The 24,966-nt window shown below is 44.3% G+C and overlaps 1 protein-coding gene across 17 annotated transcripts in view; it reads right to left on the bottom strand.

Annotated features, from left to right (window-relative positions):
* The window catches only part of EXOC6B (exocyst complex component 6B), a 313,137-nt gene that overhangs the window by 252,215 nt on the left and 35,956 nt on the right, over positions 1-24,966 (bottom strand). For all 17 annotated transcript variants that reach the window (XM_068943863.1, XM_068943861.1, XM_068943855.1 and 14 more), the window contains exons 2-5: positions 8,557-8,722; positions 2,080-2,127; positions 366-456; positions 212-257 (exon numbers count right to left, since the gene is read on the bottom strand). In XM_068943863.1, the coding sequence (XP_068799964.1) occupies positions 212-257; positions 366-456; positions 2,080-2,127; positions 8,557-8,722 (351 nt within the window). The remainder of the gene's footprint in view (positions 1-211; positions 258-365; positions 457-2,079; positions 2,128-8,556; positions 8,723-24,966) is intronic.

Below are 24,966 nucleotides of genomic sequence, written 5' to 3'. Positions count from 1 at the left end.
GAAATCCGAGGCTGTTGCAATCCCAGTTCTACTTTGTACCTCAGGAGGCTGAGCTGTACTGCGAAGATTCCGGCCAAAAATCAGATAACTTATCTCGGAAAGGCCAATTTCGAAGTCCTAAGTTTTGAGAACCTCTTTGTTTAGTTAAACTAACACCAAACGGGTGCTTTTCAATGCTTCCAACACAAACATCACTCTATATAAAATTTACCTTTTAGATTTCATTTGGTCTCGCAGTTTGCTGTACATCTCCAGGACTGGAAAGAGAACAAAAACACACAAGTGTTGAGACAGAAGCATAAAGCAAAGAGATCTGAATTAAAATAGACAGCTGTACAAATAAAGAGCAATTTCAGATTCCTCACCAGGAAGACAGAGTGTCAGCTTATCAACCGTCGCCGAGATATTTCTCTGTTGTAATCGACATTGCTTCAGCTCTTCCATTGCTATTATCAACTTTGGAAATGAAAAAAAAAATTACACTAAGAATAGTAAATAACAGAGCAGACAGTATATAAACTACTTGGCACTTGTCAAGAACATCCAAGCAGTAGATTGACAACAAAGCCGCCTCTGATAACTGCAAAGCTCGCTGAACATTGCAAAGCATTGCTTAAATAGGCAGCACAGGCAGTTTCGGGTTGTTTGATCAAGTAGCAGAAGCATTTTCTAGTCTAATTTAAAGCAAGCAAGCAAGCAGCAAAACCAAAGCCATCAAATACCAGCCTCGCAGCACGTCCTGTGAATTCCAAAAGTGATTTCCCCTTCCCATTTTATTCATCTTTTTTCCTACTCCTTCTTCAAGCTTCTCTTTTCTAGTTCTTCTAAAAGACAGGATGTGGCCATTCATTCCCAGAGGAATTCTTACCCTCATAAACCTACAATGATTTTTAAATCCTCAGTCTTCGATAGAAAAACCTGTACATCTGGATAAGGGCAAAACAAGGATCAGCCACCACATACAAAAGAAAATTCTTCAGTTTCACTGTTCGAAAGGGCCCATTCAGAGTTTTGTCCTTTAGACTACTGACTTATTTCCACACTATCCACATGTTTTACACTATTACCAGACTGAGTTTGCAAAGTCCTTTTGAAATGCCAGGCTCTTCTACTTTTGGAGGTGAATCCTCCATTCAAGGTAACATAGTGGTATGTTTTGCTACCCCCTCCTCCCTGAAGGGTGCTATTCTAATGAAGATGAAAGATAAAAATCAGTCTGATCCCGTCCAACACAGATATTTTCTTGTTTGATTGTTGACTGCAGTGCCGCTCTGTAAAGAGTAATGGTTGCACATACTCTCAGTAAAATGAGGTCTGGGCGTCTGGGAGGGTAGTTAAGAAGGAAAATGGAAAAGGCGTGAAGAGTAGAAGATTTATATGGAATACGGGTCAAGCAACGAGGCTCATAAGGAGGAAATGAAAAAGACGGGAGAAAAGACCTCCTCTGGGAGCTCTCACACATCTACATGTTAGGCACTCACAAAACTTCAAACATCGGTGCCATCACTGAGTACTCAGCCCTGTCACCCATCTCTGAAGTCCCTCCAGTGCATTAATATTCCATTAGGATGAAATGAATGTGGTCAGAGGCAAATCAGACCCAAGACATTCAATCATTTCCTTCCTCCATGCCTTGATGCCTCTACCCATGCAGCTCAAAAACCACACTGGCTTTAATTGCTGCCATACTGCACTGCGAAGCCAGCACCCGACTCTGCAGCTTATACTGTCACAAACAATCACATTCACCCACTCAGGGTGGAGGCACCAAGGCCACAGCTTCATTATTGCTGCTTCAAGTCTCTCTTACTTTCCAGGGTTTGCTTTCCACTAGCTTTTAATCCACAGGCTGTAAAAAAAGAGAAAAATCACTTCCAAACTCTTTCACACAGCTCACGTTTCACGTAGAAAGGTAAGACACAGCAAAGAATTATTATACATTTTAATACCAATATCACGTCCATTATCAGTAAGGGGGACCAATTAGAAGTGCTGAAGCTCGGTGTAATTCACTACTAGCTAGCACAGCCAAAGCATGAAAAAGCAAAAGGGAGATGGAAGAATGAATGCAGCACTTACTTCTTTTCCTTCATTCTGCAGTTTTCGGTTGGTGTCCGTCACTTGATTCTGTCGGGATGCGGGGGGGGGGAAAGGAGAGAAAGAGCATATCTACGTGTAAATCAATACAACGTTGTCCATTAAAAAAAAAAAAGTGAATGCCACCACTTTTCACACAGGGTTGTCTTGCATAGCATAAGAAAATTTGATTAGCTAATTTAATTGCCATCACCACTCTGACACACTAAAGGATGTTAACAGCAGCCTAGCAAATACGGAGGGTACCACAAGAGGATTTTCTTGCCTGTTATTACAGAGAAGCAGAAGGCAACAAGGGTTAACGCTACTGCACGGCAGCCTCAAAAAGCTGTAGTCGCAATGGACCTAATTTTGTAGCACGTGCTCACATGGATTCTCACCTTAAAAAGTTATCTTACATCCGTGGTAGAGGTTAAGACATAAGTCTCATGGAATGAAATTTCCCCTCCCCAACACCAAATAAATTATAATTAGGTTTTAAATCCTTAATATCACAGCAAGAAAAAGTCTTCAATGCGCACTTTACCTATAAAGTTCAAATATTTCCTCTCAGACTTAAAGAAAAGAAAGACAACTTTGGGCATTCTCCTGAATGCTCACTCAAGTTTAGACAGGGGAAGGTTTGTACATAGGGATAATACCTTTTACGGACCAGCTGGTACAGCCAAAAAAAAATTACACCAACATGCCCAGCTTCAGATCTTGAACAAAAGCAGTCAGTTATACCAACAAAGAAGCTAAATCCCAACAGAGGAGCACTGCTCAGGGCTTGGGCACTTCTGCAAGCCAAGGGAGGCAGAGCCGGTGGCGTACAGGGGACGCTGGTGGAAGGAGAGAGAAAGATGTAGTTTATAGCCTGGGAACAGTTAGAGGTAAACGGGAACGGAGGAAACAACTCTGAGACTGGCCTGTCACTTTTTTTTTTTTTTTTTTTTTTTTTTTTTAAATAGAAGACTTGTTTCACAGCTATTAAAATTGCAGATTTCACTCCCAGGCCCATCTTTGCAAGCCATCTCACCGGTTGCCAGCTTTGCTCATCAGGCCTGCTGCACCGCGGAAGCTGCTGCTGGATTTGAAGTGGCGTCAGCACCGTGCGTGAACTGGCTCAGGCGCATTTGCGGGAGATCTACTTGTTCTAGACACCAAATCAACAGCAGAGCTTGGACCACAGCACGAGCTGCATTAAGGAGCACTCACAACGTACTGAAGAACATAAGCTGGTTTGTGTGATCTTATAACCTTTGTTTGCAGTCGGAGAGCCCATAAAGCCTTCCAAATCGTCCTGACTTTTCCCTGCAGAAATGTTCCAGCCAGCATCCAGCTGACACCTTTGCTGCTACCAAAGCAGCGCAGCTGTGATTTTTCAATGAATTTATCACTAGCTAAGGAATGTCACTGGGTATCTAGGAAATGGTGTTTCGCCTGTTAGCCAGAGGATTATGGATGGTGCACAGAGCAGCTGCAACAGCACAGCAAAGCAGGACAAGCTGCCAGCTCCAAGGTGGTTTCAGAAGACAACAGCCATCGCTATCTCTCTTTTTGAGTGGGCCACAAGGAACGCACTTCAAATAGGAGGGGAGTAGTATATTAATATCATTTTTATACGTTAATATATACGGCATAGCTTCAATAAGCACAGCCATCCAGCCTCACAAGTTTCTTTTTATTTTCAATACCGGCCATGCTGCTTATTAGTTTGCCACGATGTAAGACGAGGATTCACCTCCTGATCTCCCCACACACAATTTTACTGCAGCATCTGCATCACATTGCTCCCCCTTCTGCAGTAGCTTCAGCTCTCCTGGCTGCTTGCCTCGTGCAAAAACTGCTCATTTCCTCTATGATGTATTGAGATTTTACAAGCAGGAGCACAGCATCTCTTCCAAAGATTATTTTATTTTCTTATATCCTGAAAATCCCACCAGGAAAGAGGAATCCATGTAAGGTAATTTAAAACTGCTCCTAAAATAATGCCAAGGCTGTACTAGTCTTCTATTAAAATTACATATCAATCCCAGCTAAGGCAAAAAGTAAGATTATATCCTGCCCTTGCACACTGAGCATTTCAGGGGGGCGAGGGGTAGTGTTTTGTTTTGTTCTTAAGATCTACATCCATATAGTGAAAAAAATGGATCATTATTTATATAGCCTCTCTGTAGGCACAAGGAAGCTTGTCAGAGGAGGAGATTTTATAATCCAAGACAGACGCACAGCAAGGGGAGGACAGACAGCAGGCGGGCATGCGCCAAGAGCGCGGCAGGCAATCGAGCGGGGCTTGCAGGGTGCTCCAGCTGCCAGTCCGTTCCTCTACGCACCAAAAACGTGGTATCGAGCGGGGGTGTCGGGGGCACCTACGTGTTACTGTTGTTATCATTTAGAGAGGGGCAGAGCGACAAGGGAGAAGAGCAAAGGGCAGTGGAGAGGACCCTGGGAACGGATCCGAAGGGCATCGTGGCCATCCGCCTCCACCCTGCATCCAAGAGAAGGTCCTTCAAGCTAGCAATTCAGGAACTTCCCGATCAGGGGCTGCACCCAACACGCTGGGTTGGGTTAGTTACCCACCATGGCAGCCGTTCCCCACTCACTGATCGAATCCCTACGGGAACTCGCCGCGCGGCCGTCATAGTTTCAGGCCGTCCCTGCATGCTGCGGCAGTGAGGTCTGAGTTGGGTTTTGCGTGGGCGAAAGCGAGCTTCCCTTCACTTTAAGCCAGCTGCCACGGTTTCATTAGACCCACCTTAATCTGAACGCAGCAAGTAGTGAAAATTACCTCATTTTCTCTCCCCTGCTCCTAACTTCACAGACCTTATGACTTCGAGCACGAAGGCAGCAAGACTGCTGGAAGAGTGGATTAGAACTGCAAGTGTCTTTGCAAAGAAGAGACCTTCTATTATTTGCCATTCAATAGTAGCGGGTGTGAAGTGCTAAACTTGGTCAGAAATAATCAGCCACACAAAACAGGACAAATGACTAGACAGCGGCTCTTTGGAAAAGGACCCAGTGATCACAATAAATCAAAGTGAAAAACAGCCAGCTGCGCTGTTACTAAAAAGGCAAGCATCACACCAGTATGTACAACACCCCTGAAATAGCTCTTCTCCTCCATTTCACTGGTGATTGATTACCTGCCCCAGGTCAGCAACCAATGTTTAAAAAACACTCCAAAACCTACCAGTTGGAAAGGCTTCAGAGAAGGAAAGATAAAAATGAGGCCTAGAAAGCACAACCCTCTCAGATCGATTGCAGCTACTCACCTTACAGAGGACAAGATTGGAGAATGCCACTACAACAACCTCCAAAGCGTAGAAGGCTGCCTCAGAAAGAAGAAGAAATAGTATCTCTTGTGACCATGACTAGTAGGAGAAAACTAGTAGAGCTAAATGGTAGCAAAAAAAGAAAAAAAAATGTCTTCAACTCTCTAACTTGAATTTCCTAAAGCAGGAGGGACAGCAATGCCTAGGGGAATGTTATCTAACCTGGTCTAACGTTAAAAGTCTTTAAGCAATGACATGGCTGACACAGAACTTGCCTTAGAGAAAAGATATGGACTAGCTGCTTCCTCGAGTTTGCCACCGGTCCCGCGATTCTGTGGTCCTTTCCCTTCCCCACCTTGAATCATGTTTTCCAAAATGCACAATCCTAATGTATGATCTCTCTCTGTATCTTTCCGTTCCTACAAAAACTTTTATGGGACGGAATAACTACAGTGGTACACGATTGTCAAGATGTAGGGGTACTGGGAATCTGCAGAATGAGAACAACTCATCCTCACACTATGCGTTTCCTAATAAGGAAGAAAGTCTGTGCAGTACAAGACTTGAGAATATTCAAGATGTACAACATTTAAAAAAGGCAGCAAGATTTTCCTTTGGACCCCCGGAATCAGTTAAAGGAGAAATGTGTTAGTGAAACTATACAGTTAAAAATGCAAATGCATTTGCAAATACAAATGCAAGAAAAGGTTTTAGTTAAATAAAATATGGTTTAAAATCACCTAAACTAAGGAGATGCCTCTCTGAAAACATCCTACGTATTTCCAATTAACTTACTTTTTTGTCAACACGTAGATTATAAACCAATGACCCAGTGGGCCTCGAAAGAAACACAAGGTTTCTAGTGCAGAAATTCATTACTGCGGAGCTCACTTCTGAGCAAGAACTTCCCAATTCTGTACTAGCCCCGAGTAGTCCAAGAATGATTGAAAGTTTAAACACAGAAAGTTCACAGTTCTGACACGGATACAGTTCTGATCAGATTTCAGCATAAATTGGGGCCACCTGAACTATAGCTGTCCTCTTCCCTCTGTACCGTAACACCGTATCACATAGGGATGGGTGAAGACGACACACGTAGCTCACGTTCAGCATGCGCGTTCTTAAAACAATGAAGCCGATAATTCTACAAGTGCGGTATTATACAGAACGTCCCCAAGCTAAAAGCACGTAACCGAAGATGCACGCCAGAGATGCATTACGGAGGGCATTTATTTTATACTCGGTTGCAAGTATGTTCAAAGACCAGCGCTATTGAGAAAAAGGCCAAGATCAAATACAGAATGAATAGCTGGAACAAAACACACACTCATCACTGGACCCACAGATGATTCTCTCGGGAAACCCTTACAAAGGGGATTCAATATTTCTCAAATAAAATTCTGTGTATATTTTTCCCATGTGCCATTTTACAGATCGCATAGTTATGGAAATCAAGAGAGATCCTGAGGGTACAGAGATGGACTTCACAGTGTGCCACCAACAAAGTAGCTGTTTGTAGAATGGGAAACAGCAACAAGCCTTTACAAACAAACAATGCGGAACTCCTGGCTAGAAATAATAGCTTTAAAAAAAGTGGATTCCTTTCATGGTATTTCCAATGGCCTCATCCTGCAATCAACCGCTGGATGAATCCTTGCCTTGGAAAAAGCCATTGCAGTATAGTTCCTTCTGATGTCAGGAAACCCCACACAAAGAAGGTGCTCCTGCACACACGCTTCGGTTTGTGGGATTAAGACCAGTGTTGGAAACTAGAAGTCTGCTTGAAAATGCCAGGGTTAACTTAAAAAAAAAAAAAAAAAAAAAAAAAAGCAACAGTCAGCATAGCTAAGCTAGAGCTCTTAGTTCTTCTCCAGAAAACTTGGTTTTCTGAGACTTTTTCCCCTATTTATGACTTAATTCCCTCCAATTCTCATTGAACGGTCCCCCACACTTCTAGATCCACTTCCGAAAAGGTTCTTCTCAAAAGGTCACACTCTATCTAGTTAGTAAGACCAGCTATACTGCTCCCTGGACACATTGCACCTATTCGGGTGCCATGCAATTCAGACCCATTCACTAAGCAACTCGTTTTGTTGCTGGTTGCTTGCGGGGGTGGGGGGGGGTTGTTAAATCAGTGTCACATCTTGTTGTTGAGGCTTGCCAAGAATCCAGTTCAGGAACGGAAAAGGCACACAGTCTTCCCTTCCTCTGTTCTAACTTCTGCAAGAAAAGGAGGATGGTTCTCCAACCTCTAAAGCTCACTGATTAAGTTGTTGCTATGTTTTTAAATATGCCCCAAATCATTAATACTCATATTTTAAGGCACAGCATCCAAACTTAACTTGCAAGCCCACCTGGCCCCTACAGGTGGAAAAACCTCCAGTATCCAGCTGCTGCTTCTCTCCAGGATGCTGACTGGTTTCCTTCCCGCTGCTTATCTACACCCTGATCCTACAAATGGCTTTTCCCCATCCACACTGAGCACAATTGTTTTTTAAAGAAATAGGAAAATTCCACTTCTCCTTATCTTCCTCCCATCTTTCTGCACAGCTTTAAAGGCTACTACTAAAGTACTTGGAAAACCCATCCCTAGCTCTAACCATTTTACCCTCTAGTTAAGGCAACCAAAACTGGAGATGCTACTCAAAGAAACAAGTTATGCATTCATTTACAAGCTGGTGTCCAAGCATCCTTATTTATCTTTAATGACAGTTCCTTCTTACTCTGAACTCAAAATGCTCCGAATGTAATTTGCTTTTTTAATATTAAAGTTTCACGTGCCGACATTGGGCAGGTACCTGGTGATTAAGATCAGATGTGCATCAGAAATTTCTCCTGCTCTGACTCACAATTCCCATTACAGATAGTTCTGCACACCAGAATGGGCACTGGATCAGATGCCGCTGTAGCAGCAGATGTGCTTTTGACTGTACAGCATATTTTCGCTCAAGAAATCAGTATAAGGTCCACCAGGAAAAGCATGTCTCCGAATGTAAAACAGGCCTAGCCTTAATATTTCTTCTGCTTCTAAAGTACCACAGCATGTCAGTTTGCCAAAATAATTGTTAAACTGGAAATGACTAACCTACTACTCCATGGAGCAATTTGGGGTGGGCGGGGGGGGGGGGGCTTGATTTTTTGTTCTGTTTTAAGATGGAAGAGAAATGCTCTGGACAAAGGGAGACATTCACTTGGTTTCTCTTACCTTCAGTTTTTGAGCTTCACCCCTAACTTTCAGCAGCTCCGTGATGGAATCCACAAAGCCCTGGTAATGGAAGTTGCACATTTTTTCAATCTCGCGATCATGGTTTCTGATTCGCGCTTCCAATTTTTCCATGAAACGACCGTGTTCCTCTCCATCATAGACAGACCTAAAACAAGATGCCAGCGTGGGTCAGGATTCCAGTATCTGTTAGTGTCATTACTTACACAAAAAAAACCCCAGAATGTGAGCTTTAAAAGAAAATCTCCTGCGATAAAAGGAGAGTTCTGCTTTTCACTTGCACAGAACTAGGCACCAAACCCAGGTTTGGGATTTTTTCCATTCCAGCCTTCCTTCCCCCCCCCCCCCCACTTGTCAAACACCAGCTCTGCATTCCCTCAGAGATCACACCATGCCAACTCAGAGCTGCATCATTTGAAACAAAGTCTTCGTACTCTAGCTTTGATTTTTGATCACTATATGCCACTACCTGCTGTAATACAGGGCACCTCTCTCGCACAATTTGCTGGGTGTTCTTCAGGCTTCAAGGGGAAGACCTCCTACAGAAGAGTAGCATCTCTGGAGCTGCCAAAATCCAGTTCCCTTCCCCCCACCACCTCTGCCAGTAGTTAGCCCTGCTGCTCAAAGACAAACACAGTCCAAAACCCCATCCAACAGGAGTGGGATCTGCCAGGCGACCATACGGTGCACACACTGCATGCCCCAGATGAGTCATAATCTTTGGTACAACCAAAGAACAACATTAACATCCAACTGGAAGGAAAAAAACAAACATCTATCCTTCATATTTTGTTAAAATCCACACAACTGGTAATAGAAGATTAATTTGTCATGTTAAAACAATTCAGGAAAATACTTTTTGTTCTACACGTGCCCTGCACACATTGGCTGGTACTGAAGATGATTTCCAACAGTTTTGGAAAGCATCCCAGAACCCAACTCTCTCGTCTGCACGGAAGACGGTTGCTATGTAGAGCCAACACATCAAGACCGCAAAACAAGCTAAGGCTGTTCTAGAAAACAGAGAGATGATGCGATGTACCTACCTGAAACGGTAGGGGATTGCGTTGGGTTTCTGTTTTTACGGCACTTTTAGTGATTTCCTACGGAGCGTGCAATTCCCGCGCTTAGACCTGTCTCCACGAAGTTACAGTATTTTGAAGAGCATTGCTAACTCCTCAACCTGAATTCTCTCTCCAGGTGGAATTATTAATTACACAGTGAGCTTTCTGACATGATGCAAACTCACGCTTCATCAAGTAAGGCTAAGCTAATTATACACTGGACTCCATGCAGCAACTAGAGATGAAAGAGGGGGAACAACAGAACTGTAAGAAGCTACAGGAATCACAAAACAATCACTATTTGCAGCAGTGGCAAGCGACGCTTCAGAAGGAATCAGAACGAGAGGGATCCTACTAGACATCTTAAATCTTTCTGCCCGAAGCACCCACACGACGTGACCTTCTGATGTGATCTATGCCCACGAGACGCTTCGGACAATTCCACCTTCTGAATCCACAAAAGGTCTCTAAAGTTACGTAGAAAATACCAAGACAGGACTGAAAGCTGAAGGGAAAACATTGAATTACCATCTGCTAAAACCTTCCCTAACAACTTCAATTATATAACTCCAGTAAAACAGTCTCAATAAAAAAAAAGCTAGAATCTTTATAAGCCTGTTCAAAACCTCAATATTAAATAGCCCTATCCTATATCAGGAGTTTCTAACAGTCCCCAACACCACTAACGCTATACAGAGAAGTCTTTGAAGGTTATGACATTGCCTTCTTTAGTACCAACCAGCTTCTATACCTTTGGAACAAAGGTAGAAAGGGATATAACTTACTAAAATTATATGAATGTTACCACAGCATGATGCTAGCGGTTTTTCCTTCAGCTCAACCAGGCACAGTTTTGCCGGTAAAACACCAAAATATTAAAGCTAGAGACAGAGTGCCATCTAGCGATGATCGGCCTATTTGCAGCGTTTCTCGGGGAAGGAAGCCCCTTTCTTCTAACAATCACTAATTTAATTCAAAGATGAAAGAACACACATAACCAAATCAAGCTACAGAAGCTGTGCTTTTATTCAAGCAGAAATTTTTAAGAAAAATGCAAACAGGAATTATGGGTTCCATATAAGTGTGCTCCCATGAAATGGAAAACACCATTTGCAATACTGTTTGCATTTACAGAAGCATGTAGCTATGAAAAAGGCTCAAAATAAATTACAAACCATAGGCAACATTTCATTTGCAAATGGCTAGATACAAAGTTCCCATGCTTTTTTTTTAAGCCTAATTCTACATAAAAAAAAAAAAAAAGAGCTGGTGACAGATAGCAACAAAACCCCAGCATCCTCGAGGTCAGCTCTAAGCTCAAGTTTTAAAAAAAAATCTGTGTCTTCCTTTTTGAGCCCACCTGTACGTTCACGACCCTATCAGGTAAAACTAGCATCCTTCGCTTCCACCCTCCCTTTAAAATGCAAGCAAATGGGCAAAACCCAAGTGCTTTCTGCCACCGCAGAGCAAGCTCCAGACCAAACCACCAACGCTCTCCAAGGGCACGGGACGCCAAGCACTGGCTCGACACTGAGCTTCCTGTAAGCAGACCGCGGTGACTATGGTGCTGACCACACGGAAAACAAATCCGTCACCTGCCAGCACTTTCTAATATCCCCCCAGCCCCAAACCCTGCCGTCATCATTTTAGGTTCCTGGGCCTCCGTTAGAGGTCCGCCTTTCTCAGCCGTTTCTGTAGCGGTCTGAGCTCCCAGTAGCACTCTTGGAAAACCATCCCTGTGACTTCAGGTTTTTAAAGTTCACACATGGTTATTTCCCTAGCAATTGTCAGTTCCTTCTCAAGATCAGCTCTAGATCTCAAATGCTCTGTTCAACTGAAAAAAATTCACAAAAAAAAAACCACACACTGGGAACAGCAAAAGTTGAGGAATACAAGCATTTGCAACTCCTTCCTCCTCTTCAGTATTTACCACATTTGGGGGTATTAGACTTCCCACCTCTTACCTACCAAATCTTTGGAAAACCCAGTATCTTGCTCTGGATACACAGGCATTTTCTCCAGCTGCTCCCCTAAATCTCACCTATTCTCTATATGCAGTTCACTTCAGGTAACAACTTTTCCAGTTGGAGCACTTATCCTAGCCAGCTCGATCTTTAGCACAGCGCTGCTCAACTGCTCTGCGTGACAAGTGGTTTGTAAGACACTCAGTGACCCACAAAAAAAGTCTCTGAAAAAAGAAATCTCATCTGTATATTTATTCCGCTAATGATCACAACAAAGCAAAAATTAAAGTAAGGAAAATAAAAATAAAAATTAGGTTTTGGTTACTTGGTTTCTTGGTTGTGAAAACAAGGCATTGTGACAATGCTATGGAAAGTGATGCAGGAGGTCGTCTTTTTTTTCTTTGATATTAAAAAACGGTTACTACACAGCTTGAGGAATAGCCTCCCTCCCCAAAAAAATCCCTGGAGTAGAAGTCAGAGGAAGAGTGGCCTGGCCTGCACGCACTGATCTTGTAACTCTGGAGAAGGATATAATTTCTTAGATTGATGATTCTGTGCTCACTGACAGATCTCTCTGGTTTGTATTTTTTTTTTTAAATACACTCACTAAACAAAACCATTTAAAAATTATTTTGAAAAGTTCCTGCATTGTATTGTTGACTTTCACAATTATTGCATTCATTTAAAAAATCCACTTCGGTTTTTCAAAAGGTCAACTGGAAAAAAATCTTTCCAGGAAAGTTATAATAGGGGACCACACCAGTGAGGCCAGGAGCTCTGGTCTGCAGCTTTGCTTCTACTACAAAATCTCTCTCTCAAAACAAGGGCAACCAAACCTGGTCCGTTCTGAGGGGCCATAAGTGTTAACAAATGGTAACGACCAGGATAGACTCTGGCTGCAAGCGAGACGCTCAGATGCCCCTTCTCCATTTTCTAAGCGGTAGCAAGGGAGCCTGAGCTCCCGCAGAGGCTAAGCCTTGCGCCCTGCCCACGCGCCCAGAGTCTGGCGGGAGGCTGCCTGTTGGCAGCCCCCCGGCTGCATTAAATACTCCGTGTTCTCGATACCATCTAAAAGAGCAAGAACTGGGAAGAGAGTAAAAGTTTGGGGAACGCAACCCAAGACAAGACTGCAAGAGATGAGAAGTTTTTCCTGTAGCTAAGCTTATTTGCTGTGAGGGTGACAGAGCACTGGAACAGGTTGCCCAGAGCGGTTGTAGAGTCTCCTTCCCTGGAGATGTTCAAAACCCGTCTGGACGCGATCCTGGGCAACGTGCTCTAGAAGACCCTGCCTGCTTGAGCAGGAGGGCTGGACTAGATGATCTCCAGAGGTCCCTTCCAACCTCAACCGTTCTTTAATTCTGTGATTTCCTCCGGGAGCAGAGGGCAGGGTGGGACACACGCATTTCTGGGGAGCTTGGGTCCTGCTCTCCAAGCACTGACACACCTCTTTTCTCTCCAGAAGTGACTTAGATACTCTTCTGCCAGATAAGCGCTGAAGGAACACAAGTAGAGCTTACCACACGCGTTTAAAATAGTCCTAGAAAATACTTAGGAACTAACCTGCCGAGGGCTGTACTCGAGGCAGCACTCGCCCTGCGGAGGACCCTGCCCACGTCCCCGTGCCCCTCGCGCTGGCGGGCCAACAGCAAGACCGCAGGCGCTTCAACGGACCACGAGCTCCGCAGCCGACCTGCTGCTCTGCTCCCCGCGAGGGCCGCCCGCCTTGCGGCGTGGGGACGGGGACTCCAAAGCAACCGAAGCAAATTCGGCTGAACATACAGAGGAGGGAAGTCTCCAGGGGCAGAATGAAAGGGTCGGGGAACAATGCAAGGAGGACATCCTGGGGACAGCAGGACACCAGCGACTCGCTTGTGTTTCCAATTAATAAAAGTGGAACAAATTCCTGAGTCTGCTGTGGACTTCTTCCCCCCTCCACCCCTTAAACTTCTGCAGTGGTTTTAATTCCTCAGAAACATTTTCTTCTCATTAGGCTACATAAAAGCATTAGCAGTTTGTTTAATCTTATTCTGACTTTTGTAATAAACAAATTAACTACCAAGCAATGCAAAAAAAGAAAAACAAAAAACAAAAAACCAAGAATGGTGCAACAACTCCATGGAAAAAGGTCAAAGCAAGTTTGCAAGACTAATACCTGCTTAATAGCTAACTGACAGAGTTCGTAACTTCAAGCTTTGTGCTTCGCAAAGTTTGTCTGTGTATTAGCAAATGGCACTTAAAAAGACACCCCCATTTACCTGGTGCATTACAAGTGAAATTACTTCAGTTGAAGGTAAAGGGTCGAATTTGCTTTTTAGCTTTAATTCTATTAATTAAATAGAACTTAATTCCACTCTGTTGTCCCACAACGCTGACACAGGCTTACATTCAAGTCACCAGCACAGCAAAGAAAGTAGCAATTCTTTCTTGTTTTCTTCCCCTTTCCCTTTTTTTAATGAGAAGTACACAATATTTAATTGCAAATATTTTTCACATTATAGTTTAGAAAGCATTCCCATGTATTACTTTTCCTGTTTAGATCCACATATCTTGCACATACAAGGTTACCCCACGATTGCATTTTCAGCCTATAAACAATCTTTCCGACCATTGTAAAATTCAGCAAAATATTAGCAAAATCCTATTATCACTAGGTTCTCGAGCAGAGTATAAAACACTTTCTGAAAAGCAGCACTACTCTTAACAGTGTGATTACTTGGCAGGATTACACAGGTTTCGTAGCTGGGGGGAACCTGTAAACGGGAATACCTTGACTTTAGGGAGGCTTCTCACATTGCCGTATTTGGGTATTCTCATAAGTACTTAAGGAAAAACACTATATAGAAAATTACCATAAACCACATGCATACGCTAGTCCAAAAAAACAAAACAAAAAAAATCAAAACAAAACAAAGTTCTTCTAAAAAACGAAGTTACTTGTCGAAGGCCAGGCTCAACCAGAAGGGGCTTTTCAACAGTGGTTCCACATGAATTTGTTCTGGGCCTGGTTTTCCTCAGCGGTTTTATTAACAAATTGGAAAATATAACGCAAGCTGCACTCTGAAAATATGCTGCTAATACAAACTGAGAGGAGTCCCACGCCTCCTACAAAGCAGCATCCCAGTTCAAGACCTTGGGAAATTGGAAACGTGACCAGAAGTCAACGAGAAGGAGGTCAGTAGAAGGCAAGCACGAGGGACTGGCTGAAGGAAAGGGGAAAGCAGCAGCGCAAAGCAAACAGGATCAGCAGGGAGGCAGCTTCCCAAGCGAAGAGACAGGAGCTTCAGTCCACCCCAAACTCCACAGCAGTCACCTGTCGCAGCACCTTAATTCTCGAACACGTTGGAGGCAATAAATGAAAGGCAGTTGCTGCCCAAGGTGCGCAAGAGGACTCGGCTCCTCGGCTGCCCAAGGTGCGCAAGAGGACTCTCCATTTTCAGGCCTCGCCCTCAAGGACAAACATGGGTAATCAGCTCAAGAAAGGAAGCAGCACGAATTACAAGCAAAAGCAGCGGCCCACGAAGCAAACCTGAACGAACTGGGTTTCGCCTCGAACAGAGAAGGCTGCTGCAGATGTGGACGATGTCTCCCACCGCTGGAAAGACCTTGGCAGAGAGGGTGGGAGGCGAAGATCTCTGCAGCGGTATCACAGGAAGGACAAGATCAGATGGATTTTGCACAGAATTAGGTTGGATTTTGTGGTAAAGCGCACCTCTGAAGATAGTTAAAGCCCTGGAACAACGCACTCAGGGAGGCTGGGGAATCCCAGCTCGTTAGATTATAAAAATAGGTTCAACAGATGTTTGCCAGGGACGGAGAGATAATTTGATCCTGCCTCAGAGAGGTGAATGGACTACCGCACCTCAAACTCGCACGCGGCGCTGCCAAGAGAGGGTTTCAGAACAGCTCAGCAACAGTTAAAATACCTTTTGTCCTTCCTTTCAAAAGCAGGGTCGAAGCAGATCAGCACTTAAACGCTTCTCCCAGTTACCGTATATGGAATCGCCACGCAGCCCGAATCGGAGCAGGATCAGTCAGGCTGGGGCATTTCCTCAGCACCGCACTTGGGAAACATTAATGCCTCCAACGGCAGAGAGCAGCTTCCCTAAAAAAAAAATCTGGTAAGGTTGAAACTAAGATACACCGTAAACACCTGAAAACTAGGGGAATAGCCTAAGGAGGAGAGAGAGACACAGGCTAAGCAGCCTGGGAACATGCCAAATCAAAGCGAGACGCAGAGGCGCCCACCACAGCAACATCCCTCAGACCACACCTGCAACACGGGTGACGGATGCTATGCAGGGGTGAGACAACTATAAAAACAGGACAAAAAGCACTGTATGAAAGTAAAATCCTTATCCCTGGCTGGGCACTGGAGATACTGGTATCCCAACAGTGCCAATACCCCTGCGCTTAGCCCCAAATGCACACCTGCAACTTCATCCTCCGTCTGCCTCAACCACAGACTGAACCTCAAATTCCTAAACGGGTTAACTTTTGTATTTGGATACATATTTACAGATGACAGAAGAGAGAAAAAGAGGAGGGAAGACACGGTTCCTGCACAGCGTCGGCATTTTTGATGTAGATTAGCCCCTTCTTTTAAGCTCAGTGCAAAAGCCAAGGCATCAAGTTAAAAGCCATGCAGACTCTTCAGAGAACGTGAAAGCCATGGTAATGCCATGTCTCACTCCTCACTCGCAGAGCCCTGCTGGGTGAAGGCCATCTCCGCGGTCCATCATGAAGGTGACAGAACCACCCTGCAGATGGGTTTAGAGAAAAGCCCTTTCTACTGTATACCATTACTCTCTTGCTGTATTATTTACCCTATCCACAGCACAAGGAAGAGGAGAAAATGAAGATTTGACAATGAAGAAGAAAGCCACCCTTCCAGTGCATCCAAAATTCAGATCACTGATAACTATATAGTTTTGATAAACTTTAGAGAACAATTTAGTCATTACATCTATGAAAGCAGATTAGATTACCACAGAAAAATGTTAATGTCTATACTTGCTGTGTTATTGCCCAATAAAAAGTTTTTATTCTTATTAACAAAGTTCATTTTGTTGTCTTATGCATTGTTTAAACAAGTTGGGGGGGCAGGTTGTGCATTCTTGGCTCTAAGTTTTGGACCCTCCTTTCTGCTGTGAAGCAATGTTGTCACAGCATCCAACAGAGGCACAACAAATCCTCAAGACATGCATGATATTAAAAGCACTGCACTATAAAACCACACAAAGCACATTTAAAAAAAGACAGCAGGGTGATTGATAACTTCCACGCTCGACGCGTGCGTACCAGCGCCTTTGCAAAACGTCTCGGGCAGCGATTCCAGTGAGGGCTCTGCACGAGCGTACGTGTTTCTTGAGCACGGCGCTTAAGACCAAAGTAGCAACTTAATGCCTCCATCACCTCCGCGGGAGGTGCAGCGCAAAACACAACAGCCCTTGGCACAGAGCTCCCCGCCTGGCAGCACAGTGTCCCAGCACTGCCAGCTTCTTGCTCCTTTCCTTTCCTGAAGGACAAGGTTCATTATCAAGGTCAACTCAAGGTCTCACCAGCAGGCCAAAGTTTAACGGGATGGCACAATTAAGTCCTTCACTGCCAACTCATTGTGTTGAGAAGATCCTGCCTTTCAGCAGGAGACGGATTTGCACTCTGCAGCACACAGCTTTGCCAGGGGAAAAAAGCTCGCTCACTGCCAGTTCCTCCTCCAGTCCCGTTTACAACTTCCGCCTTCCTGCCAGAAGGCCCTGGATTCTTTCCTGCACCAGCAGCAGCCCAAAACAAGTGAGGCTCCTCTAAAAAGCCCTGCAGTTTTTTGCTCCTGATCCGGTATGATTAAATTGATCTGGGCTACAATCATGCAAACAGCTCCAGCAAGAAGGCTCAGAAAATAGTGGCTTCTTGGCAGGCACAGGCATCTTGCCAACGCAGTTTCTTCCACCAGCACAGTCAGAGCTAGAAGAGGCTCTCATTTACAGCCTAACAATTGCTTTCTAAAACTTATGTGTACATATCAGATTAAAAAACACACAGAATTCAGTTGCCTAAATATGGCTGCCAAGTACCCTTTGAGATACCTGCCTAGGGCATGTCAATCGAAATAGGACCTGCAGGAGACCCATCCACTTTTTAAGAGAGGCAGCTGGAGGTCAGCCAAGATATCTCAGGGCATTGCAAATGGCACAAGGTGCCTCTGCTTATGGAACTGCATCACTCCCTGCGTGAGTTGGTTCAATTTAAGCCCTTTCATTCAATTTGAGAAGACTTGTGTCAAGAACCTCCAGTGACACGTAGCAAAAGCACAGATACTGTAGAAGAGACACATTCACAGATGAACTTGACTTGGTAAATGGATATGAAAGGGTGGCTTCTCCAAAAGGTAAAGCCAGGGATGGAAGAATACATTTACTGAATTGTACCCCTCTCTTGTAGTTCTCTATTTAGGTAAATACTTCACCATATCCCCACGAACTATGCAGTCCAAATAAGACATACTAGTGATACACAGGAGTCTCAAAGTAATGATGAGGTTTTAATTAAGCTTCGCAGAAACTTTGTCAGAGAGGTATTTTACAGATCGTGCTTCAGTTAAGACAGGAGGCAAAGTGTCTGTAAGGCAAGAGAACATCAGGACCAGCTGTAGGAACTGAACCAAGATCCAGGAGCTGTGGCACATCTTTGGGCACTGAACAGCTAAATGAACGACAGGTATCTGCAATAAAAACAGGTCAAGCTTGATCAGCCTTGGAGCCACTCAAGAGGAGTAGTATGTTGGACTCTAATAAAGCTGAGTAACAGACCTCCATGAAAGAGTTACTAACCTTATCCTGAACTCTGAGGTCCTAACCAGATCAGGATCAAGGTCTTGGACTCTAATGCTGCATTCCAGGACAATGAACCCCCCCACCCTTTTCCAACAAACCTCAGCTTCATCCCCAAACCACTGCTCGCTTCTGAATTCCAGTGCTGCAACTGAAAGCCCATCCTCTTTCTAACTGCAGATGCCTTCTCTGGGAAGCTCATCTGGAGGACATGAGACATAGTAACAGCAACATCCTCAGGGAGGAAAGCTGTATGAAAAGTCAACAGGGTTTGGGACGTATGACTACCAGAGGAGGGCCAGACTCTCATTCCCCTGCAAATACTTGTGTCTGTTGAGAAAAGGAAAAATAGTAATGGGCTTAAATTGCCCAGCAGAATTAGGTTAAACATTAGACAGTTTTCTAACTGTAAGTGTGACAGAAAACCAAAGCAGATCATCTAGGGATGTTACGGAATCTCTTTAATGGGTCATTTCTAAGACTAGGTTAGAAAAATATCAAGCAGGAGTGGCTTAGGCTTATTTGCTCCTAGAGAGAACAAATATCTCCTCGGGCAGAAGATGAAGGAGGGGACTTCTTAAGATCCCCTGAAGCCCTGTTTTCTACAGTTCTGACCCGAATAGCTAAAGCTGTCTGGAAACCACCTGATCTTAACTAACACTGTACTAAACACTTAAGCTACAAGAAACGGTATATTTGGCCCAGAGTACTAAATCCAGACAGGTTTCACAAGCATTTCAAAGAACCTAACTCAATTTTCACTGAAAGCAACAGAAAAATTTCCATTTGCTTCATTTGTACAAGATCACGTCTTTAGTTATAAAATACTCTAAAGCCTTCTTAAGGCCTTGCTTATGACAAAGCAGTGCTTTTAGACTATACGTTACTGGAAAAACGGAGCCACCATAAAGCCACAGCCCTCTCTGGGGTGGAATATAGGAGCTGCTCTGTGCCAAATGAGATTCTGAAGGAAACGAAGAATAATTACCCTAATTGAAAATATAATGGGACAACTTGGTTACAATGTCCCTATTACAGAACAAATTTCAGATGATAAAAGACCGTAAGAGGGAGAGCTTGAACAAATTAGCATTCATCCTTGAGAAGAGCCAGGAAACGTAAGGAACAACCCAAAGCCAGGCAAGTCAGAACTGCTACAACAAACACGAACGCCCCCAACTGAGGCAAATATGGGGAGAACTGGCCACGAGCACAGCTTTTAACTTCCCTCCTTTTTTTGAGAGCACAATGGAAACAATTCCCCCAAGAACAAAAGCAATGCGTCAGCAGGCCCTACTCTCTCAAGCTCTTTCAAGTTGGAAGGACAGTTGATTCGCACCATGTGTAGGATAGGAATGCTAGCTAGAACCAAACGAGATAAATTTCATCCCATCCAAGCTGGTTAACATTAAGACAGAGATGAATCATCTTTAAAATGCTTGTAAACAATATGGTTTTAAAAAAGGAAGAAATCTAACGGTACACCCTAGTCACACTTACTTTGCAAGAAGTTTCTAAACGTTTATACCATATGTATACTGTTGTTAGGAAAAGTGTCGAAATAAGGGGGCAGACACAAACCCACAAGAATCCGCGGATGTGGATTTAAAGCCATCGCAAATGTTCTAACCTTGCTTCTGCTGTGCCTACAATGGTGTTCCGGCACGTTTAATCCTTTATGACAGGCAGCGATCAGGGAGGAGAGGACCCACAGGGAATAACCGAGTAGATGTGCATCATATGTGCTAGTTTTAAGAAAGACAGAAAGCTCAATGGAGTCACCAGCTCCCTGTCTCTGGTGAGGTCAGTTCACTCTGACCTTTAGTGAATCACAACTTTTAAAGGGGGAAAACAAACTATCTAAATTCACTAGGATGCAGGTTACCTTTATACGGCAAGTCAGCTGTGAAGGAAACACCAACATCAGAGCACTGAACACCCAAGTCCCAGAGCTATAAAACACTGAAAAAAAACGTACAAAAACAATCACAAATGATTTGAGGGCTGGGGAAAGTGCCTTAAACGTGGCAGGACACTTTTAAGAGATCTCTCCATTTAGCTTATTCAGACAGGAAATTGAGAGGTAATTTAATTACTAGAGGCAAGTACATTCATTAAACAACACACCAGCTCCTGAAGAACTCTTAATTCAGGGAAGAAAAGCTTAACAGTGTAAAATGACTGCAGCCCTAAGCCAGATAAATTCAAAGCAGAGAGGAGGCATACTGTTTTTGCTTGCTTGTTTCCAAACCCATTGGTAGGGACCGACAGGGAAGTGATGGAATCATCTTCTCTATGATTATCTTCCAAGCTGGCCACTGTCCAGAGCAACATACATTAACCAGACATGTTATCTTGCTCAATATTGGGGTAACAGTGAAAATTTACAGCCTGTAATATACAGGCATACTGTGCTGTGCACGCTCAAATACATCTTGCCACATAATGACACATACAGCCCTCTCCTTACCCTGGCAAAACTACACAGCTAACCCAAACTGGAACGGAGGAGGCACCACTGCTTAAATATTTTGCAGCACGATGAAGAATGTTTTGTGTAGCGGTGTACCCCAGGGGTCGATATGGGAACCAGTACCATTTAATATCTTCATTAATGAGCTGGATGATGAGACAGAGCGTGCCCTCAGCAAGTCTGCAGATGATACAAAATTGGGAGGAGTGGCTGATACACCAGGGGGCTGTGCTGCCCTTCAGAGGGACCTCAGCAGGTTGGAGAAATGGGTAAAACAGGAACCTCATGAAGTTCAACAAATGCAAGACCTGCACCTGAGGAGGAATAAGCCACCAGGACAAGCTGGTGGCCAACCAGCTGGATAGCAGCTCTGCAGAAAAGGACCTGGGAGTCCCGGTGGACGCCAAGTTGAAGGTGAGCCCGAAACGCGCTCCTGTAGCAAAGATGGCCAACAGCATCCTGGGCTGCATCAGACAGAGCATTACCAGCAGGTCAAGGGAGGAGATCTTTCTCCTCTTCTCAGCACGCATTTGAGGCCACATTTGCAGTGCTGGGTCCAGTTCTCAGCTCGCCAGTACAAGGGAGACATGGGCATATTGGAATGAGTCCCGCAAAGGACCACGAAGCTGGTTAAGGGACTGGAGGATCTGATGTAGGAGGAAAGGCTCAGAGAGCTGGGACTGTTCAGCCTAGAGAAGAGAAGGCTCGGGAGGATACTATCAGTGTGTGTAAATACCTGATGGGAAAGGGGGGGGCAGGGGAGGGAGGAGTAAAAAAAGATAGGATCAGACTCTTCTCAGTGGACCCCAGTAATAGGATAAGAGGCAACAGGCACAAACTGAAATACAGGAAACTCCACTAAACACAGGAAGAAAAGCTTTGTTACTGTGAGGGTGCTCAAACACTGGAGCAAGTTGTCCAGAGAGGTTGTAGCGTCTCCATCACCGGAGATGCCAACAAACAACCAAACAAGGGTCTGAGCAACCCACTCGAGCTGACCCTGCTCTGAGTAGAAGGGTTGGACTAGACAATCTGCAGAGGTCCCTGCCAGTCCTCCGTGATTCTGTGAACATTCTCACCCAACAGAGACCAGTCACTGATGCCAGTTTTTTTTTTTCCTTCCTTTCTTGCCCTCCCCACCTCCAAGAAAAACCTCAAACACCTCTGCATTGAAAGGGGCCCAGCAAATTGTTACGCTGATGAGGAAATCGATCCCAGTTTAAGGGAAATATCCTTTTAGACACTCCTATCTAAGGAGAAATATTGCCAAAGAGAAATAAAGCTGTTATAGTAAATATTGCTTCTGAATATTTACTTTTAAATAAAAACATCTCAAATCAGTCTGGTATTTTAATGGCTGTATCTGGACAAATTATATAAAATAATGTGACATGTAAGAGACTTGAAGAGAGAGCTACCTCTAAAGGTCTAGATAAAAGAGTTCCCAGAGGAAAGAGGAAGAAGCAGGTGATCTAAATTTCAAGCTTTATTCCTTTACTCAATAAAGGCCAGGAAAGCCCCCCAGGCAGCAATAACCTGAATTACAGGAGTCACGTTATCTGTGCCCAGCACCATCTCTGCAATTTTGTCCCACTCCAAAAGGTCATCACCATGAATAATTAGCAAGAGAGCGACCAGAAGAGAAGACTAATTAGCTCTGGTCATTCCTCTTTACTCAAGAGTACAGTTATTACCTCCTGCCAACACCTCCTTAATAACAACAGCAACTCTATAATCTGCAATACCTGCAAGAGCGCACTGATAGACAAAATGTAGTTTGTTTCTGGGTTTTGTTTTCATACATCAAACATCCTCCTCCCATTTCACCATTTAAAAGTAAATAGCTTTCAACAGGCTATTAAGCAAATCAGCTTTAGGATATTATTGGAATCTAGCAGCACCCTAACCATGCAGCACCTCTCAGAGTGGGGCCTTGCTCTTAAGGCTGTTTTTCATCATCTTCTTCCCACACAGAGGAAATTCCAAAAACTCAACAGCTAATTTGGGCGCTGAGTTCATCTTTGCTTAAAGCACAGCTCAAGTAATTCCACCCACACTTGAGTCAAAGGCTTGTCTCTTACAGACTCATCTCCCATGGTTGATGGATTTTGGTGTCTCAGAAGGTGCAAGCATCAACCACCTCATCCTGTGAGCAGGATGTGGTAGAGTGCGGCACAAACTTTAGCTTTTTGTTCACCTATACGGTCTCTTCTTAAAGACCGCCTACCTTTAAGAAAATTGGAGGAAGTCAGCACCTTTGAAACTCCCATCTCTCTAGCAAATATCTTAAGACGACAGTCAAATCCACGTACCCTTAGAGAGGGAACCCACAAGCATCGTGACCAATTTTAGCTTAGAAACCACTTTAGGAAGACAGGCTAAAGGACACATCTCCACTACTAGATCACCTTGCAGCAAGGACAATAAAAGCACCACCACGCTGGCAGGGGGGTACGGGATGACAGCAGAACTGGTCTCGGAGTCTTTCACTCCTCTGCGCCCACCTCCTATGATGGTAAGGAGATGACCACAACTTCGTCACGCCTTTGGGACAGTCACGAGCTTCCGAGTTTCCCTCTGTATCTTCATACACACAACTATGATCCCTCACACTGAGTAGGCTCTCCTTTCTCCAACTGGGGAGGAAGGAGCTAATCTCACTGTTTTTAAACACTTGGAAGGAACAGCAACAAGGAGTGATGAGATGTGGGTTTGTTTATTCTGGCATATAGTTCACTTATTCATGCCTCAACCGTAACAGATTAGTACAACAAAACTTCATAAGACATCCAGATACTGGGAAGTAAGTGATTTCACATCATGTCATTGATAAGCTTTTCACTAACAGAAACCTTAATACTGAAAGCATGTCTATACCTTCAATATTTCATAACTTATTTGGCCTTTAATTACACAATTATAGGGGCCATGCAATTCTAACACAAGCAGAGAGTTACACACAGAGCTAGGTAACAGACACCGAAGCAACCCGCCTACAAGTTTGTGAGGATTTAGCTAAAGAACAGCAAAACAAGCCTATCTGCCAAACACTGCGCCAACACTGTCCTACAACGTATGTGATCCTGGACTCAGGCATCCTGCTGATTTACCATACAGCTGTATGCAGGTAAGTCAATTATTCCTATTCCCCACCTGCCCCACAAAGACTTGCAGGAGGATTGACCATCATGAGCTTTGAGCAGACAAAAAGGCAGCGGGAGGCAGTTTTGTTAACGCTGTTCCAGGGGTGGTTTTCACAGGCGGGCTTGCCTTTCAAAGAGGGAGTCAGTCAACCTTGCCTGAGAGAGAGGTCATGTACACACTTCTCCAGCTTATCCAGATTGTCTGGTTACAAACTGATAAACGACTCAGCTGGGAAGGAGTCGGGCAAGTCCTCTAAGCCCAGAAGAGCTCAGCTAGGGGCACGGTCCTCCTGCCACGCTTTCCTCTGGGAGGGACCTGCAGGATAGCAGGTGTTCGTGCACCAGATGAGGAGATCGCTTCGTCCCAAGCAGAGAGCCCATGAGTCAACCCAAGCTGCAGAAGACTCCTGGAAGAAAGAGGCCTCAGGGTCAGCAGCCTAGACAGAGATGGAAGAATAATGCAAGAGCAAGCTCCAAGTTCTCTTTCAGGTTAGTATTTATCAGAAAACACCACCAAGACAAATCCCACGCAAGATGGGCTGATAAGAGCTTAATGCAACAGACGCTAAGCAGAGGAGCAGCATCAGGCCAAGAATCGGAAAGAACAGACCTCCAGCAACACCAAAACTGACTTTACCAAAGTCAAACAAGCAACAAAGACAGACCATAGGTGCCCAAAGGCGTCCCCAAACACAATAGAATTACTAGAAAGGATATGAAGAAACATTTTGTTCCTGCACTTGTGCAATCCCGAAAAGAGCTTTAGGGCCACGCAGTTTAGAAGTCACGACAGCTTTGGATTACAGCGACAGGCTCTGACAACTGGAAAGCCAGAGCAGATCGGAGCACCCAGGAAATTCTGCAAAACGAGTGCCACTGGGGCAGAGCTTGGCCAAGACAAGTGTCACACGCGCATGCGCA

This window comes from Struthio camelus, chromosome 4 (assembly GCF_040807025.1).
Source record: "Struthio camelus isolate bStrCam1 chromosome 4, bStrCam1.hap1, whole genome shotgun sequence".
NCBI lineage: Eukaryota > Metazoa > Chordata > Aves > Struthioniformes > Struthionidae > Struthio > Struthio camelus.
The sequence above is the reverse complement of the archived record's forward strand: the minus strand, read 5'-3'. Positions and strand labels throughout refer to the sequence as shown.